At 49.9% G+C, this 18,569-nt stretch overlaps 1 protein-coding gene across 4 annotated transcripts in view; it reads left to right on the top strand.

Moving 5' to 3' along the window:
- Positions 1 to 18,569, top strand: part of ACAP1 (ArfGAP with coiled-coil, ankyrin repeat and PH domains 1) — a 671,900-nt gene that overhangs the window by 289,179 nt on the left and 364,152 nt on the right. For 3 of the 4 annotated variants that reach the window (XM_069645604.1, XM_069645612.1, XM_069645630.1), the window contains exons 2-5: positions 6,834 to 6,891; positions 14,139 to 14,258; positions 14,773 to 14,826; positions 16,459 to 16,517. In XM_069645604.1, coding sequence (XP_069501705.1) covers positions 6,834 to 6,891; positions 14,139 to 14,258; positions 14,773 to 14,826; positions 16,459 to 16,517 — 291 coding nt within the window. Of the gene's footprint in view, positions 1 to 6,833; positions 6,892 to 11,301; positions 11,400 to 14,138; positions 14,259 to 14,772; positions 14,827 to 16,458; positions 16,518 to 18,569 lie in introns of those variants that run through there. The other variant, XM_069645621.1, reaches the window with a different exon arrangement.

Raw genomic sequence — 18,569 nt, 5'->3', positions numbered from 1 at the left:
TTCATCAAAATGGAGGTTGTAGTTGTTTGCCTTGAAGACCGGAGGGATCCCATGACTATGCCTTGTTCCCTTGTTCCTCTTTCTGTATGCAAGAGAAGGTGGGCATCTTTGGACACTGGGTGTGTGTCCCAGGACTGGGGGCTGTAGTCCGCCAGAGACTAGTTTTGATTGACATATGCAGAAGCCTGTCAGGCGGGAGACTTTTGCAGAATGCATGGGTGTGCTTGGAGGGATGGTGTGCCGTTGGCTGACCACCTCTGTTTGAATTGTGCTTGGTGTGTGATTGAATGCAGTGTTCACTCAACGGTTCCAGGGGGGGATAGAAGCAGGTCCCCCTTGCCCACTAACCTTGTTTACAGTTGGACCTCCCAAGGCCTGCTGCTCGAGGAAGGACTGAAGCGCTACAGCAGCAGCAGCATCCTTCTGATGTCCTAAAAAAACCTCAGACAATGACGCTCTGCCAAAGAAGACCAGAATGTGCTCCCACAGTGGTGCTCCTTTCCCTTGATCCAGTGGCATCAACTGGACCATCACTCCTGCTCAAAGGCCTGGCTCAGTTTCGCCTCACCTGGGAAGCGCCAGAGGCTGTGCTGCCTCCACTCCTGGGACTGCACTGCCAAACCCGCCTCTCCGGTCCATCTTACATGGGTGGCTTTTGTCCAGTGTCCTTCCGTCAATATCCACTCTTCATTGGGCTCTAGCCAAGCCGGCACCCTCCTCCACAAGCCATATCCTATGCCTGAGGGCACGGGGGAAATCTGCATCGGCGGCAACTGTCGTTCCTAGCCTCGCCTTTCTGCTCCTCTGGGTCTGACCCCTGGCTGAGGATGTGCCAATTCTCAAATAGTCCTCCTTCCCAAGATTCTGGAGACCCCACCTACACCTGTGTCCATCACCGGAGACCTCAGTGGTCACTGAACAACGTGCAGAGCAACAGCCCCTGGAAGCTGCCACCTGTATTTCACAGATGTGCTTATCCGGTCCCTGGGTATTGCTCTCCTTGGCCTCCAGGGCTGCTGGCAAGCATTTTCTTTGTTTCCTTCTTCATTCCTGGACCTCTTCTTCATCTTCATGAACTCTTGATGGTCTCACTCCAGCAGAACTCTAGGAACTGCTCTTTGGGGGGCATGTTCACTCTGAGGTTACTCTTGCCCGCTTAAGACAGCATGGTGTGTAGGAGTGGAGAGGGAGTCATTGGCTACTAGGTTCCGGCATGGTGTGGAGGAGTGGAGGGGGGAGTCATTGGCTGCTAGGTTCCGGCATGATGTGGAGGAGTGGGAGGGGAGGGGGGAGTCATTGGCTCCTAGGTTCCGGCATGGTGTGTAGGAATGGAGGGAGTGTCATTGGCTACTAGGTTCCGGCATGGTTTGTAGGATTGGAGGGGGAGACATTGGCTACTAGGTTCCGGCATGGTAGGTTCCGGCATGGTGTGGGGGAGCGGGTGGGGGAGGGGGAGTCACTGGCTACTAGGTTCCGGCATGGTGTGTAGGAATGGAAGGGGATTCACTGGCTACTAGGTTCCGGCATGGTGTGTAGGAGTGGAGGGGGAGTCATTGGCTGCTAGGTTCCGGCATGATGTGGAGGAGTGGGAGGGGAGGGGGGAGTCATTGGCTCCTATGTTCCGGCATGGTGTGTAGGAGTGGAGAGGGAGTCATTGGCTACTAGGTTCCGGCATGGTTTGTAGGATTGGAGGGGGAGACATTGGCTACTAGGTTCCGGCATGGTAGGTTCCGGCATGGTGTGGGGGAGCGGGTGGGGGAGGGGGAGTCACTGGCTACTAGGTTCCGGCATGGTGTGTAGGAGTGGAGGGGGAGTCATTGGCTACTAGGTTCCGGCATGGTGTGTAGGAGTGGAGGGGGGAGTCACTGGCTACTAGGTTCTGGCATGGTGTGTAGGAGTGGAGGGGGAGTCATTGACTACTAGGTTCCGGCATGGTGTGTAGGAGTGGAGGGGGAGTCATTGGCTACTAGGTTCCGGCATGGTGTGTAGGAGTGGAGGGGGGAGTCATTGGCTACTAGGTTCCGGCATGGTGTGCAGGAGTGTGGGGGGGGGGGGTAGTCACTGGCTACTAGGTTCCGGCATGGTGTGTAGGAGTGGAGGGGGAGTCATTGGCTACTAGGTTCCGGCATGGTGTGTAGGAGTGGAGGGGGAGTCATTGGCTACTAGGTTCCGGCATGGTGTGTAGGAGTGGAGGGGGAGTCATTGGCTACTAGGTTCCGGCATGGTGTGTAGGAGTGGAGGGGGAGTCACTTGCTACTAGGTTCCGGCATGGTGTGTAGGAGTGGAGGGGGAGTCATTGGCTACTAGGTTCCGGCATGGTGTGTAGGAGTGGAGGGGGGGGTGTAGTCACTGGCTACAAGGTTCCGGCATAGTGTGTAGGAGTGGAGATGGAGTCATTGGCTACCAGTGCTCTCTCAAAGTAATTTACGTGGTGAAATGTCAAATATGAGCTTGTTCGCTTTACTATAGCAAGGCTGAATTTGATTCCTTTGGGAGCAAACCCCAGTCGAGCGGCCCAGCCATGTAATTAATTATGAACCTTGTTTGCCTTGAAAATACTCGATGGAGGGATTAATGCATTTCATGGTTTTTTTGTCCAGCATACTTCCCTTCGGCAGAATACACTTTTTCTGCTAATTTGGATTGTACTCCAAGTACACCTGTAGTGTGGTATTCTGTCATATGTTAGAGCTGCATTAGAAATAAGAAACCCCTTAATGAAATTGACTTCATAAGATTGGTATGGATGACGTGGTTGCTCTGTTCTGTGTTTTCTCCCTTTATTTTAGCACTTTTATCATGAATGTTCTTATCACAATCCGCAAGTTTTTTTGTATTTGGATATGGCTTCATTGAATGGTATTCCGAGGTAAGCTGGAATGCATGATAGGTCTGTTCGTCTTCACTGGAGTCTGCGCTATTCTGACCTTGAATGCTTCAATGCTCTTCCCATAGATCACCCTAAAGTTAGCTGTGTCCCCGTGACTTGTCCTCCTAGTCCACAGGCTGTTACAGTGGCCCCTTGTCGTTCTCCTACTTACTCAAAATATAGACTTGACGTCCACTGTCTTCCTAAATCCTGTCCCTCCCGAGCCCTCTGATCATCTACCTCCAACCTTCTGCGAGTGAGCCGGTTCTCCAAGCAATGATTTGGAGGGAGATCCCTTTCCTCAGTAGGCGCCTCACTCTGGAATAGCCTCCCTGCCACCCTCCGCCTTGAGCCTGATATTCTTAAGTTCCGGAAACTCCTCAAGACCTTCCGCTTCTCCTCTTCCTTCTGTCACTCTAACCTAGCTCTCTGCTATTCCCTCTTCCCCCTTCTTCCATACAGCTCACTGACTGGCCGCCTAGTGTACCCCAGAGTCTCACAGGTCCCAGGTACCCCTGCCAGTCCTTCTGCACTTGCCTCAGGGCCCTACATTTTCAATACATACCGAGAGCTTCTGCCCCTCCCTCGTCCTGTCTGCACTTAAACTACAGCTCTACCTGTAGATCTGTGTCCTTCCTTTCCTTACCCCTTAATGTACACTTGAAAAAACTGCAGAATCGCTGTCAGGCCTATACGTTGCATCTAAACTGTTAAATGTATCATATCCACTTAATCTGCCTGTGCAGACCGTTATCGCTTCAGAAATTCAAGGGCTCTGCCTCTGAGCGACTGTTGTTTTTTCGCAGGGTTTCCCACCCTCCTTGAGCACTTTTAACACTTGCCTGTGTGTAGGCACTTTATAAATAAACAATACAATACCATACCTACCATGTCTATTTCTAACGAGGAGAGTGTCTCCTGCATTGAGCAGAGCTTCTCTTGCACACCTCCTGGTGCTCATCTTGTCCCGGGAGGATAGGTCGGGGGCAACGTGCTCACCTTGGAAACAAGACGATGTGGAGGAACACAGGTTCGATCCCTGGGTCCGCGCTTAGAAATCTCTGGGTATTAAGCGCGTTATAAATGACCTATCATATCTAGTCATTAGTTGATATTCGTTTAGCTTCTGTTCTCTTGGCCTAAACTGTACTTGGTGACCATGAAGGATTCATGGGAACGTTGGTGCCATGGAGCGACCAGTAAGTAAAACCTTTGTTTTTATAAAACATCAAATTATTTGAAAGGTGGCCCCCAACTTTATGCCGTGGAAGTTACCACAGTTGATAATGAAAATGTTTATTCAGGGAGAGCCATCAGGTACAAATACAACAGAGCACATCGATATCTAGCCAGGCCCGGAGTGCCCCGTACTCTCGGCCAATAAAAAACAGGTCTCATTTCGACTTCATCACCTGTGGGGCCTCCATCGCACTCCATCCTTACTGCTGCTGTTGGGGTGCTTTGTGGAACAAATAAAATATTCTTGAGAAATTTGCTCTCGACCACTGTTAGAGGGGTGGAATTTGCATAACCCCAAACTTCAGACCCAAAAATAGTGGACGCCTGTGCTTGAGCTTGGTACACTGCGAGGACTGACTTGCCTGCTCCTCCGCCATCCCTATAGTGGATGCCTGTGCTTGAGCTTGGTACACTGCGAGGAGTGACTTGCCTGCTCCTCCGCCATCTCTATAGTAGATGCCTGCGCTCGAGCATGGTGACTGCGAGGACTGACTTGCCTGCTCCTCCGCCATCCCTATAGTGGACGCCTGCGCTTGAGCCTGGTACACTGCATGGACTGACTTGCCTGCTCCTCCGCCATCTCTATAGTGGATGCCTGTGCTCGAGCCTGGTGACTGCCAGGACTGACTTGCCTGCTCCTCCGCCATCCCTATAGTGGACGCCTGTGCTTGTGCCTGGTACACTGCGAGGAGTGACTTGCCTGCTCCTCCGCCATCTCTATAGTGGACGCCTGTGCTTGTGCCTGGTACACTGCGAGGAGTGACTTGCCTGCTCCTCTGCCATCTCTATAGTGGACGCCTGTGCTTGTGCCTGGTACACTGCGAGGAGTGACTTGCCTGCTCCTCTGCCATCTCTATAGTGGACGCCTGTGCTTGTGCCTGGTACACTGCGAGGAGTGACTTGCCTGCTCCTCTGCCATCCCTATAGTGGACGCCTGTGCTTGTGCCTGGTACACTGCGAGGAGTGACTTGCCTGCTCCTCTGCCATCCCTATAGTGGACGCCTGTGCTTGTGCCTGGTACACTGCGAGGAGTGACTTGCCTGCTCCTCCGCCATCTCTATAGTAGACGCCTGTGCTCGAGCCTGGTGACTGCCAGGACTGACTTGCCTGCTCCTCCGCCATCCCTATAGTGGACGCCTGCGCTTGAGCCTGGTACACTGCATGGACTGACTTGCCTGCTCCTCCGCCATCTCTATAGTGGATGCCTGTGCTTGAGCATGGTGACTGCCAGAACTGACTTGCCTGCTCCTCCGCCATCCCTATAGTGGACGCCTGCGCTTGAGCCTGGTACACTGCATGGACTGACTTGCCTGCTCCTCCGCCATCTCTATAGTGGATGCCTGTGCTTGAGCCTGGTGACTGCCAGGACTGACTTGCCTGCTCCTCCGCCATCCCTATAGTGGACGCCTGCGCTTGAGCCTGGTACACTGCATGGACTGACTTGCCTGCTCCTCCGCCATCTCTATAGTGGATGCCTGTGCTTGAGCATGGTGACTGCCAGAACTGACTTGCCTGCTCCTCTGCCATCACTAAAATAATACATATTCAAAGTCCCACTGGTTTTCCCCAATGCCGTCTTGGCCTTCAAAAGATGTGCCAACCACTCCCCCAAACCCCCCCCGTGTTGAATAGCAAGTGCCCAAATATTCATACCATTGTACGTGTTCCAATACAGTGCCTCCCCCCCGTAAAATTCAGGCCCCTACCTCTGTATTTCCTTGGGCTTTTGTTAAAGGTTAACTTTGTTTAACCATAAAACGATAAAAAAAGAAAAGATACATGTTTGTGGTTAAGTGATTTCCTAATGATGACTATTCACAACACTGCATATGCATCTTGCACAAATTCATCTTTTAACAGCTGTAGATGTAGCCTACATAGTATAGGGCATTACCATGCACGGCCGATAATGACCCCTTTAGATGTTAATACCTCAGGCCATTACCGAAGAAGGAAACAGTATGTTCAAAAGCTATTATACAGTATCATTTTTATACTCCTTTTATTTCTGCTATGAACGATGTTTGTGCATGTAGAATGGGCACTGTAATTGTGCCCATGCATAGAAATGCCATTGCATCTGCCTCACATGAAACAGCAACATTAATGCATAATCAGCCCCTTTTAAAGCAGTGTTATTCTACTTATTTTTCCAAACTATGAAATAAAATATGTACAACTCTGGTAAAGCCTAAACATTTTTCCAGACATGCTGGAGGCAGAGCAAGTTGTAATTAAGCCTGGTGAAGGCTGTAGCCTCCAATTATCATTCGAAACGTGTGTCGACGTCTAATACCCTGTGCCTGCATGCGAGTTTCTCAAACATGAAGAACTAAATGGCTACATAATAGATTAGTTTGTGGGGTCAGGTTGTTAAATCATGTAACATATTGTTATCGAATCTTGTTGTTTTTAGGATTTTTATTATGCACATTTTGTATGTTCTGTCTGCTTTCCATTTGGAATTTGCATACTTATCTATAATATATATGTACACATTCCTCTTCATTTCTTCTTTTATATATTCTATGTAATACGCCTTTCCTTCTCCAACTGCATGCAATGGTGTTCGATGTCTGAACCCTGATGGCTGCTAGTAAGTTCTCTTGCCTGGATCAGGGTAATAAGGAACAGCCTAGATCTGGCCTGGGAAGAGAACATGCTAGCGTGGTAGTATTGTGGAAGTGTAAGGTAGCGTTCTCACCTTTGCTTCCTCTCCCTGTAGGTCGGCCATCGAGGCGGTGGAGTGCGATGTATCCGAGCTCGAAACCCGTCTGGAGAAGGTGAGACTGCAGTGCAGCGGCTTGTGTAGACGAGATGTAGGCTTCTAGGCAGTGCTTTAAGTGGGGTAAGAAATTGAGGGGGGGGAGGCCCTCATTTGGGGGCGTGGCTTGCCTGATGGGCGTGGCCTAAAATCTGAAGGCGTGGCCTAAAGAAGAGCATGTGAAAATGAACAGGGGTGGTCTTGTCTACATACTGCAACACTGCTGGTACAACCAAAATGTATGTTCCTGGGCAAATCATTTAATTGCACTGTTGAGGATGAGGCTTTTTAAAAAGAGAGAAAGTTGACTGCTTTTAATATAAAATACAAGCAGTCCTTATTTTCGGGAAGGGGGGCCTACCAACAACTTTTTTCTCAGGGGGCTTGACATAAAGTTTTGTATACCACTGCCATTGCCCAATGCGGCCGGGGCATGGTTGCAGAGCCCAGCCCCTGCACGTGGGTGTGCTGCTGACAGGGTAAGGTGACAGGTGGAAGATGTTGGCTATGAAAGCGCACTACCGGGGGCTCTCGTATCCCCCCACCCCAACAAGCAAAGAGAAAGGTTTACAAATGGTTCTGTCTTTAAATGCACTGGGGTGTCCTCTCAAGTGAAGGCCGCGATGCCTGCTCGCAGGGGGTGTTCTGTAAGAAATAAGAGACGGTTATGACCGTGTGAGGAAGAGAGGGTGGGAGCAGGGGAGGAGCGGGCAGAGGTGGGGTGTGTGTCTGGGTTCCACTGATAGGCCAAAGTTGTTCTCTGCGTCCGTTCTCAGCCCTGTTCTGTTTATGCAAATGCTATAATGGCCCCTAAAATATCTTCTCAGGCTTCCTACCTTCTTCCTTTCCTTTCCTTTCCTTTCCTTTCCTTTCCTTTCCTTTCCTTTCCTTTCCTTTCCTTTCTTTTCCTTTCTTTTCCTTTCCTTTCCTTTTTTTCCCTCCTACGGCCACCCGCCTCCCCACATTCCCTCATCTGTCCCCCCCACTGTGCTTATTCTGACATCTGTCTCTGCCACTGCCCCTGCGTTGTCTCCCTCTCCTGTGCTGCCGCCCCCTGGTTGTCCTGCTTCCCCTGGAGTCCCGTCATGGGGTTAATTGGTCAAACATCCACTCCTGTTGTGACTGTTACTCTCAGCCCTAAACTGTAAATGGCACAACAGGGAGTGGAGACAAAGGGGTGTTCTTGTTGGGTGGGGACGCTGAGCTGTGACTAACAAAAGTGACAGCCAGCCCCAGCTTCCTGCAAACTCGTTTGAGTGAAGCTCTGACTGACCTGCACTTCTGTCAGTCACAGCTGCCTGCCTTGATGACGACGGGCTCATCTCCCGTCATGGCTGCGGCCGTGGCGGGACAATGACCCGCTGTCAAGTGGTGAGACCGGAGGGCCCCGGCAGGGCCGCGGCTCAGCCTCACTTTTTGGAGACTGCCAGGGCCCAGCCCCGGCAGGCCCCGGCCCACTTAAAGCACTGCTTCTAGTCACAGGAATGACTGGTTTGCGCATTGAGCGACGTGGAGAATCACTGATGGCAAAACGGATAGTGGAATCCTCGCAGGAAAGGTGTACACCCCAGTAGATGGTGGTCTGGCGACGCACACTGACCCCTCTCTGCCTTGCCAGCTGCCTGTGAGCACTCGGCTGCTTCCAAGCCTTGCCCAGGAAAGCACATTTGCTGGCATTTGCCTTCTTTTCTAGGGAAATTCCACTTACTTAACAGTAAGCACAGCGACCAGTGACACTGACCTTTGATCAAACACAGCATTGACGAAGCCAATAGTTGTTACTTTTGTATAGTCATTATATAGGTAGACCTTTCCTAGGTTATGTTTTGCCTTCCTGTGGCCAGGTGCTGTAATGTAATCCTATAATAATTGTATGTGAGGCATCCTACGGCAGACAACAGTTCATTAACCTGCGACTGCTATCAAAAGGCACTCACTCTATAACTCGGGGACACCATCAAATGCCCAGGTACTTTCCTCATTGGCCAGGTATTGTGAAGCTGGGCTGGGGGGTGAAATAAAAGCAACAACGGTTGCAGTGCATCCCCCACCATTGCTTTAAGTGGGGTGATACATTGAAGGGGGCTCTCGTTAGGATGTGTGGCCTAAGAAGAAGTGCTTAGGCCACGCCCCCAATAAGAGAACCCTTCCTCCCACCCAGCACTTGTATTCAAGGAGCCATGGTTAAAGAAATGCCTGCAGGGGTCGCTGTCCCTCCCAGGTAACCCTTGAACAGTTAATGGGCTTCCTGCTGCATGTTAGCTCTTTACTCAGAAACAAAAGGAGAGGCTGGGCAACCCAGCCCTCTTCCCGTTTCTGAATAAAGAGACATCACACAGCTGGTTTAGCTGACGCGCTGCATGGTTACATGGCTGACTTCAGGTGTCAGCATTACAGATTAGAAAAAAGAAAAGGTCATACATTTTTATTTTTTCTAATCCGAAATGTTGACAGCTACAGGCAGCCATGTAACCGTGCAGCGCTGGGCTAATGGGCTGCCTGAGAGGTCAATGTGGCTGGTGCTAGTAGGGGTGAGCCCTGGCCAGCCCCGGCCCACTTAAAGCTCTAACCCCACCCTTCACACTCTTAAATAAAGGCACACCGGTTCCCCCCACTGGCAGCATCCCACTCCTCCCTTGGACTTGCCTTCCACAGCATTCTGTTACAAGTATACCCTTGCACTACACTGCAGGTGGAAGAGTGCACACAGCAGACATGTTTGGGATGCATGAATCTGTACAGGCCATTCTCTCAGCCCACGACCATTCATTCACGTGACAAGAGTTCGCAATCCATGGAAACGAGAACGAAAACTACTTGGGCAATATCGGAACAGTTGATTGCTTATTACAGAAGAGAGAGTGAGGTCTCATCCTTTTATTTGGACAACATATGGTGGCGTTTCTCAAGAGCACCGGCCCACCTGCAGGCTTCAGTTCCTGGTTCAGTTATGTTCTGGGCTCATAACCTCTCTCTTCTCCCCTAGCACTGACTGATTAAATCTGCTGGATAAATCAGAAATTCGAGTCTCTTTAGGAAGAATATACCCTCTCCTTTGAACAAAGGCACTATCTGTTGGGGGAAATCCTGTGTGAAATATTAAAGGGCGGGAGAAAGGAGAGCAGATACAGTGATCATGCATTTTCTCTATTGGCCACATGAGGGCAGCAATACTCCATGGAATCCAAATATTCACAGTGAGGCGAAGCTGGCGCAGCGCTGGCGCAGGTCCCTTTGAGGCGCGCCTTTACAGTTTGCTTAAATATATACTGTCTGCCAAAGCACTGCATTTCCCGTGCTTTGGCTCATAATATATTTAAGAAAAACATGAATATCTCGGTCCCTGCGCTAGTGCGCTCTGCTGGCCGACAAGGCCCGTCTTAAAGTGACCTGCGCCAGCGCTGAGCTGAAACGGCCGAGCGCACAAAGCGCTGCGCCAAAACATGGCGTACTGAAAATGCCGTTTTTTGAAGCGGCATTTAGCTTGGGTATGACGTGCCACCTATACGACAGAACGATTCCATTAGAGTACAGGTAGGAGGGAGATGACGTGTGTGAGGTGGGACACAAAGCTTGGGGCATACCTGCCTACATTTGAAAATCAAACCACCCTGAGATGTATGCCCCGCCCACAGCCACACAAGACTCCGCCCCTTTGCACTTGAAGCTGTCATTAGAAACACACTTGCAGTTTGCACTTTACAGTGAAATGCAATAGATTTCATTAAATTGGCTATTCATAGCCACCCACATTGAACAGGTCGAATGGCATACGCTTGCCATAAAATCAACACACACACAAAACCAAGAGGACATTTTCTTCAAATAGTGTTTTTGAAAACGTTAAAATGTGTCCATGTTCTAAACTCCCAGAACCAATACAAAGGTTTCCCTGGAACTTCCAGTACCGAAATTGGACATTTCACCCTGGTTATTTTTCATGAGGTTATGTAGTGCAGTGGTGACGCGTCCAGCCTGCAAACCTGGTGGCTGTGGTTCAATCCCTGAGGTAGGATTTAATTCATGATTTCAAAGTGGTCCTTCAATGTTCCTCACTTAAGGTGGGGTGGGGGGTGGAAGTGGGTGGCTGCCACCCACGTGAACCCGCAACTTGAGCCCTGGCAAACTGGCCAAAAAGAATGAAAGCTGAAAAAATAAGAAACGCTAAATACTGCTACTGGATCGAAAGCCGTATTACCGCGTTTGTTTTGCTTGAGCTTTCGTTCTTTTAAGAGTGAAAGCTTTGATTTTTAAATGAATGAAAGCTTTAGCAAAATAAACGCGCCAATACTGTTTTCAATCCAGCAGTATTACCGCGTTTATTTTGCTCCAGTCTGCATTCTTCTTGGTCCCACCCGGTCCCGCCCACACCTCCAGCCGATTGGCTACTGGCAGCCGTCGTTTGTAACCAATCGGATGGAGGATTGGACTGGACCTGAAAACCCAGAGACTCCAGGGTCTTGCCCGGAGACCCAGAGAAGAGGCTAAAAACCCAGAGTCTCCAGGGAAAACCAGGAGGTTAGGCAGGTATGGCTTGGGGGGTTGGAGGGGGGGATGTTTGCTTATTTACCCATCCACTCACTACACCGAGCCATACTAATCGCTATGAGCATGCCCGCCCACCGCCTGCCCCTCACTGTCCAAAACACCCCCTCGTGGGATCTCTTTGACCTCGCTCTGTTAAGCAGTGGCGTCAAACTCTAACCTGCCAGTGTTATTTCGAAGCAGTCTGCTGAGAGTTTATAATTTATTGACAGCTGTAAATGGCTACAAGTGCGACATGAGCCGCTTGACTTCTATCTCTTCCATGTATTGAAGTCCTGTTCGAAACGAGCAACGACAACACCACCAGTTACGGATTCCTCTGTTAGCTAGGCATTTCATATGCCCAGGTAACCGCTCATTTTCCAGCTGTTCTGACCTTCTGTCCAGGGAGTGTCATTAAATCAGTGCCAAGCAAATGTCCGTCCCATACCCACACCAAACCTGAAACTCTTGGCTTTGCCAATGCTTATTTCAGACTCCAAGATTGAGTGGTCTGCGTGCAAGGACTTCCGGATCAGAGCCTAGAGCCTCCTCAGTTGGTCATGTAATGTGGGGGAAAGTCCTGAATTCTTGTTTTGCCTCCCATCTACAGTTTCCATGCTAGTTAACCCTTTTCCTGCTGGGAGTGTTTTTGCCTCGGAGGTATTACTGCATGCAGACCATTCCTCACTCTCTACTGCCAACTGTATTATCCTGGCTAGAACTCTTATTATGGCCAAAATTTACTACTGTAATTGCCTCTATCTCAGGACCAGCCAAAGGAACATCAACAAGCTGCAGGTAACGCAGAATAATGCTATCGGAGCTGCTCTCAACATTCCCAGGAGGGCCCACATCTGACACCAGGCGCAGCTTACACTGGTGCCCTGTTACTCACAGAATATCCCTTAAAACTCTTGCATTGACCCATAAGTGCCAGTCTAACCTGGCCCCTGCATACTTAGCCAACCGCTTCACACCTCACTCCTCCTCCCGCCCGCTGAGATCTGCTCATGCCCATACCTTATCCATGCCTAGAGTTAAGCTGCAAAAATCTTAATGGTGGGTCTAGTTTCCCAGTCCTTGCGGCTAAATTCTGGAATACACTTCCCAACGTACTCCGAGCTGAACCATCCTACACTCATTCAAGAGTAAGGCAACACCTGGCTCATTGGCCAGGACTATGCTTCTACATGCGAACTCTCAACACCTGGCTTTCTACTGTATAATATGAGTACCCTACAATATGTTGTCCCCCACACACACACTCATGCACCACACATTCTCATACTCGTACACTGTCATCTATTCTGAGGCTGTACTGTATGTCTTCCTACATGTACTCTGTTTCCTGTATATTTTATATTTCAGTTTGTTTTACTGGGTGACACTCGCCACCTTGCACTTTTTTTGTACTGCCCGTCTTCTGTAACCATGTATATCTTGAAGAAATGCGCCCAGATGCCTGTGGGCCAGGTGCCTAATACAAATCAAATAAATACAAATACCTGTACTCACAATTTGATTTAGCTTCTATCAGCCTAGTTAGGTTGATAGTAGAACATGCCTGGGGCTACTTTTGGCTACGCCGGTCAACCCGGAGCATACCGACTCCTCCAAAAGAAACCTAAAGCGGATCACATATGATGGATATGAATGTATAGCTTGTATTTGCTGTGGAAGTTTTCTAGATGCAGTTCCTGCTTATAGCCTAGGCAGGAACTGCTTAGGCTATAGGCTGTCTGAACACCAAGCACCATTTGCCAGGACCGGCCAGTGCTGTACGAGCATATCTATGTGGCTTGAACCCTGTGAGTTTGAGGACGTATTTGCAGGAGATGTAGGACCGCTCTAAAAGGCATTGAAAGCTTAAGCCGTTGTGGGTTTGCCTCTCGCGGAGGATAGATGTGCGGCTTGCTATTGGCTAGCTTCTCATTGTCCAGATAGCCAAGGACTGCTTTACAACCCCTCAACTGCCAAGCTATTATGCAAGTCTTTTTTTATTTATTTGTATTGAATTTAGTTGAATTTAATCAACTTTTTTCAATTTTACAACAACAGATTTATCAAAAGTTACATATACAACGCAATGATATGAAACATAAGACCATAAAAGGATGCATTTTTCTTCAGTTTCACATATCCACGAGGTCGCCCTTGAGTTATCATCACATATAACAGTAAAAAAAAGGAAACTGAAGAGCAACACTAACCAAGTCAATTAAAAAATGAAAAACTTTTCTAAACACAGAGAATTAAAAAGAAATATAAAAATGAAGATTTCACATATTCACATATCAAAGTTGATGTTTTGCATTTGTATCGGAGACATTTTATACATGGGAAGAGGAAATGTTAGATAAACATCACACACAATTGTGAAACCCTATAGATCATATCATATAGCAAAACAAAAATGCTGCCAATACTGATGCTAATAGATTATCAATCAGATAAAGAAGCAATAAGTGAGTATCACGATCACAGGTCTAAAGAGCATTCACCATTGGGAAACAATCTATTTTAGCAAATTTAAGGCTCGCAAGAAGTTAATTGTCGCCAGCCTTATACTCATGCAAGTCTATGCAACAAGGTCGAGCATACTCGTCCTTGGCTTAAGACCCTGCTCACCAAAGGTTGATGTTTAGCCCTGATGTCGGGAACCCTGCAATGGTTGCGCCCTAGCGCTGTCTTCCGGTGGCTCACATTGTTTTCCCCTCCCTTACCCCCCCGTTCTTGCAGTTGGTGAAGCTGTGCTCGGGGATGCTGGAGACCGGCCGCCAGTACTGCACCAACAGCAAGTTCTTCGTGAACGGGATTCGCGAGCTCTCGCAGCCCTCCAGCGACGACTCCATGCTGAGCGTGAGTACGGCTGGGTCCTCGCCTTCTGGAGCCCCCATTGCCACGCCCCTAATAGAAGCATGGGCAATAAGGGCTATTCACCGGGGGTGGGGGCAGAGATTGGATATTGGGGGCATAGTGGCAGGCTCGGACTGGACTACGGGGCAATAGGGCAATGTCCGAACCAAAAAAACACAAAATCCTAGTGCAGGCCAGTTTTCTGGGTCAAAGCGGGCCACTTTTTGGGGCATGTGGGCTAGTTTGATAAGTTACCTCACCATGCGGCTAGAAGTTTTGACCAGTGTTACTGAATAAATATTCTTTAAAATGTACAATTTGCATCACATTTTATCGAAAATCCCCCCGCCCTCTTGGGTACTACTCAAATAGTCTGTCTTAAAAGGAATGAATTGCCATTTGCAACCGGGGTCCACTTTTTCTTTGGTGCCCGAGACCATGGTTCTGCCCCAGTCCGAGCCTGCATAGTGGGGTACGGGGCACCCTATGCTGATGTCTCTTTTCTCTTTTCCTGAAGGAGAGCTTGGAGAGATTCTCCAATGGACTGAGCAAGATGATTGAAAGTCACAAGGTGAGACGGTGGCCCGATGGAGGGCGAGGGATGGGGTCTTAGCTAGGGATCCCTGACCCCCGGGATGGATGGCTGCATTCAGTACTTTAGCTGCCTTGTTTAGCGGGGTTTTCATAGAGGCATGGAGGATTTTCTTCAGAGGCCGTGCTTGCTTGGGCCTTAATAAAGGGAAGCCAAGATCCAGCACTAGTACCAATGGAGAAGCGACGTAATGGGAGGGGGGCGTGCGCAAGTGCGTAAAGGGGCAGAGACAAGGAAACAGGTGTTGAGGGCTGAGTCAGGAATGAAGTAAGGGACAGAGACAAGAAAGCAGGCAGTGAGGGCTAAGCCAGGAATGAAGTAAGGGACAGAGCAAAGGAAGCAGGCATTGAGAGCTAAGCCAGGAATGAAGTAAGGGACACAGACAAGTAAGCAGGTGGTGAGAGCTAAGCCAGGAATGATGTAAGGGACAGAGACAAGGAAGCAGGTGGCGCAGGCTAATCTAGGAATAAAGGGACAGACAAGGATACAGGTGGTAAGGGCTAAGGCAGGAATGAAGAGAGGGACAGAGACAAAGAAGCAGGCAGTGAGGGCTAAGCCAGGAATGAAGTAAGGGACAGAGCGAAGGAAGCAGGTGGTGAGAGCTAAGCCAGGAATGAAGTAAGGGACAGAGACAAGGAAGCAGGCGGTGAGGGCTAAGCCAGGAATGAAGTAAGGGACAGACAAGGATGCAGGTGGTGAGGGCTAAGCCAGGAATGAAGGGACAGACAAGGATGCAGGTGGTGAGGGCTAAGCCAGGAATGAAGTGGGGGACAGAGACAAGGATGCAGGTGGTGAGGGCTAAGCCAGGAATGAAGTAAGGGACAGACAAGGATGCAGGTGGTGAGGGCTAAGCCAGGAATGAAGGGACAGACAAGGATGCAGGTGGTGAGGGCTAAGCCAGGAATTAAGTCGGGGACAGAGACAAGGATGCAGGTGGTGAGGGCTAAGCCAGGAATAAAGGGACAGACAAGGATGCAGGCGGTGAGGGCTAAGCCAGGAATGAAGTGGGGGACAGAGACAAGGATGCAGGTGGTGAGGGCTAAGCCAGGAATAAAGGGACAGACAAGGATGCAGGTGGTGAGGGCTAAGCCAGGAATGAAGTGGGGGGACAGAGACAAGGATGCAGGTGGTGAGGGCTAAGCCAGGAATGAAGTGGGGGACAGAGACAAGGATGCAGGTGGTGAGGGCTAAGCCAGGAATGAAGTAAGGGACAGAGCGAAGGAAGCAGGCGGTGAGAGCTAAGCCAGAAATGAAGTAAGTGACAGACACAAGGATGAAGGTGTGAGGGCAAAGCAGCGAATTAAGTGCTGGCAGTGTGCAAAAACACTTGGAGGCGGTAATGTGTGGGGGTGGCTGGTGTAAGGGATGCCAAGCACATGGGGGTCATGGAGTAATGGAGCGGGGATGGATGAAGTGCGTGAAGAATTCATATTGATAGTCCACTGACTGGCTGGGCTGGCCAGGATGATCAACCGATCAGTGAACAAAATCAGGCGTGATGATGGATCTTCTGAGCCCAGTAGAAGAGAGCATGTGTGAGGGCGGGGAATGGACCTATATGTCTGCATCTATAATCCTGTGAGATCTCACCACCGATTCTTCTACTTTCAGGATCTGTTGGAAACCACGCAGGACTCCTGCAGACTCAACCTACAAAGCCTGGTCAAGGAGTAAGTATTGTGGGTAGGCGGGCGGGTGCGTCCCTTTGGATGGTAGAGCGCACCGAGGTGTGCATGCCTGCTCGCTCGAGCGATCCATCACAGGATGGTAGGTTTCTGAAAGAAGGATTGGCCTTCTGTCGTTCTGGGAGTGGTGTTGGGCGGGAGTGTTATTGCGGCGGTCGAAGGAGCCGCCTTTGATTTTGGATTGAAGGAGGCTTGTTGATTTGGTGATTGCCTTCTTGGGATGGGATTATGTTTGGGGCAGTGGGCATTGTCTTTGCGCCCCTTGCGTGCACAAGTCATAGGGTCTTTTCTGGTGATACGCACCAGCTGTATCTCCTTGTGATACTCCACCTCCCGGCTCTGCGTTGCCGGCTCCTCACCTGCAGCGCGTCCCCTGTACACATCTATCAAGGAGAGAAGGCAGGCCTCCATTTTACAACCTTTGAGTGGTGTCTCTGCAAAGTTCTGAGTTGGTGCATAGTCTCCAGCTTGTCCCTCCCAATGCATGCGTGGGAGGACTATGGAACATCAATCAAGATTACCTTGACTAGATTGTTCAAAGAGTTCACTGTTGTATTTTTCCACTTGTTTAACTTGAAAGCATTAAATTAAAATTTAAAAATAAAAAAATACCTATTGAATTTGCTGCAGTGGGCGGTCCCCCTTATTATCATGTGAACATTGCCTCTCCTGTGAGGCTCCCATTCTACCCGGACACCTCTTGATGTTGGGGTAATTATGTGAAGAGTGCACGGCCAGGAGGGAGCTTTGCTTGGCCAATGAACCCCCATCTGGCAGGGGAGGGAGGCCATTGCTTTCTGCCTTGCTTGTGTAAGGGCGGGATGGTCCTTTAATCCCAGCTCCTCTGTGTGGGTAGGGCTGGGTGTATTGTCAAGGGTGGGGAGCTTCAACTGGGCAACCCACTATGCCCTCATGCAGAATAAATCGGCCATATACCTACTTGTGAGTGGACTTCATAAAGGCCTGGTTGATGGCAGCCCTGGACTGGAAAGCGAGCCCATTATACCTTCTGCAAGTTGCCCTATGAGAATAAGGGGATTTCTGGGCTTGTACAACCGCCTTCTACAGGGAGAAGGTGCAAGACCATCTGATGAAGACCACAGCCAGTCCGTCCTCCAGTCCTAGAGAGCTTGGTGTGTCCCTGCCCGGAGGCAAAGGGAGGGAGACCATGCTCTCCGGGGGTTGAGGTGCGCTTTGCGGCACGATGGGGGCTGCGCCCCCGGGTTCCAGAACTGGTGATCAACGTCGGAAAGCCCGTCCCTTATGGAGGTCTATGATGGAAGGGTCTTGGGGTACAGAACATGAACCTGGTGAGCCCTTTGCTGAGAACAGCTGCATTGCCCCAGATCCTGCTGGTGCAGCATTTCACCCACTGACTGCCCCCTTCAGTGGGTGAGTGCTACTGCCCAGAGTGGCTCTGTAAACTCTCTGGTGTTCCCGGGACCCCGGCCGCCAGACATACATTAGACATCGGCCGCTTGGAGCCAGAAAGCCCTTTCTGATGCCGGTCAGACCCTTGCTCAGCTGCGTCTGGCCCTATAAACACGAAGAAAGTGTTCCTTGGAACGCTCAGCACCTCAACAACCTTAAAATGGATGGATTGTGCTGACGTGTACCCAGATTCCGTCCTAATGTATGAAAATGTGTGTAAACTTCTCCTGCTAACCCAATCTGAATCCCTGATGGAGGAGTGACTGTTGAGGCGCCAGAGAATAGCACTGAGGTCGCCCAGCGCGCCAAAGACCCTCGTAGCGAAAAGGTCTTGGAAGGGGTCTTGGGCCACGCCCATCAGGAGTTCCCACCGGTGTTCCAGGAATCAATGGGATCCATGCTAGAAGCTAGGCTCTCCTGGCAAAGGCACTCTCGACTCATGCGGGAAATAGCCAAGAGTCCAGCAATTCTTTGCCCTCTTGTGGACCTGCTCGCCCTGGTGAAGTAACATGTGAAGGAACTTGTGATACTTTAGGGGCAATTACTCCGAGCAAACAAAGCTACAACTGATCCCCCGACAATGATCACACTCAGACGAGCCGTTCT

Source organism: Ambystoma mexicanum, chromosome 1p (genome assembly GCF_040938575.1).
Source record: "Ambystoma mexicanum isolate Mex_15411 chromosome 1p, UKY_AmexF1_1, whole genome shotgun sequence".
NCBI lineage: Eukaryota > Metazoa > Chordata > Amphibia > Caudata > Ambystomatidae > Ambystoma > Ambystoma mexicanum.
Note: the sequence above shows the minus strand (reverse complement) of the source record. Positions and strands in the feature narration are given on the sequence as shown.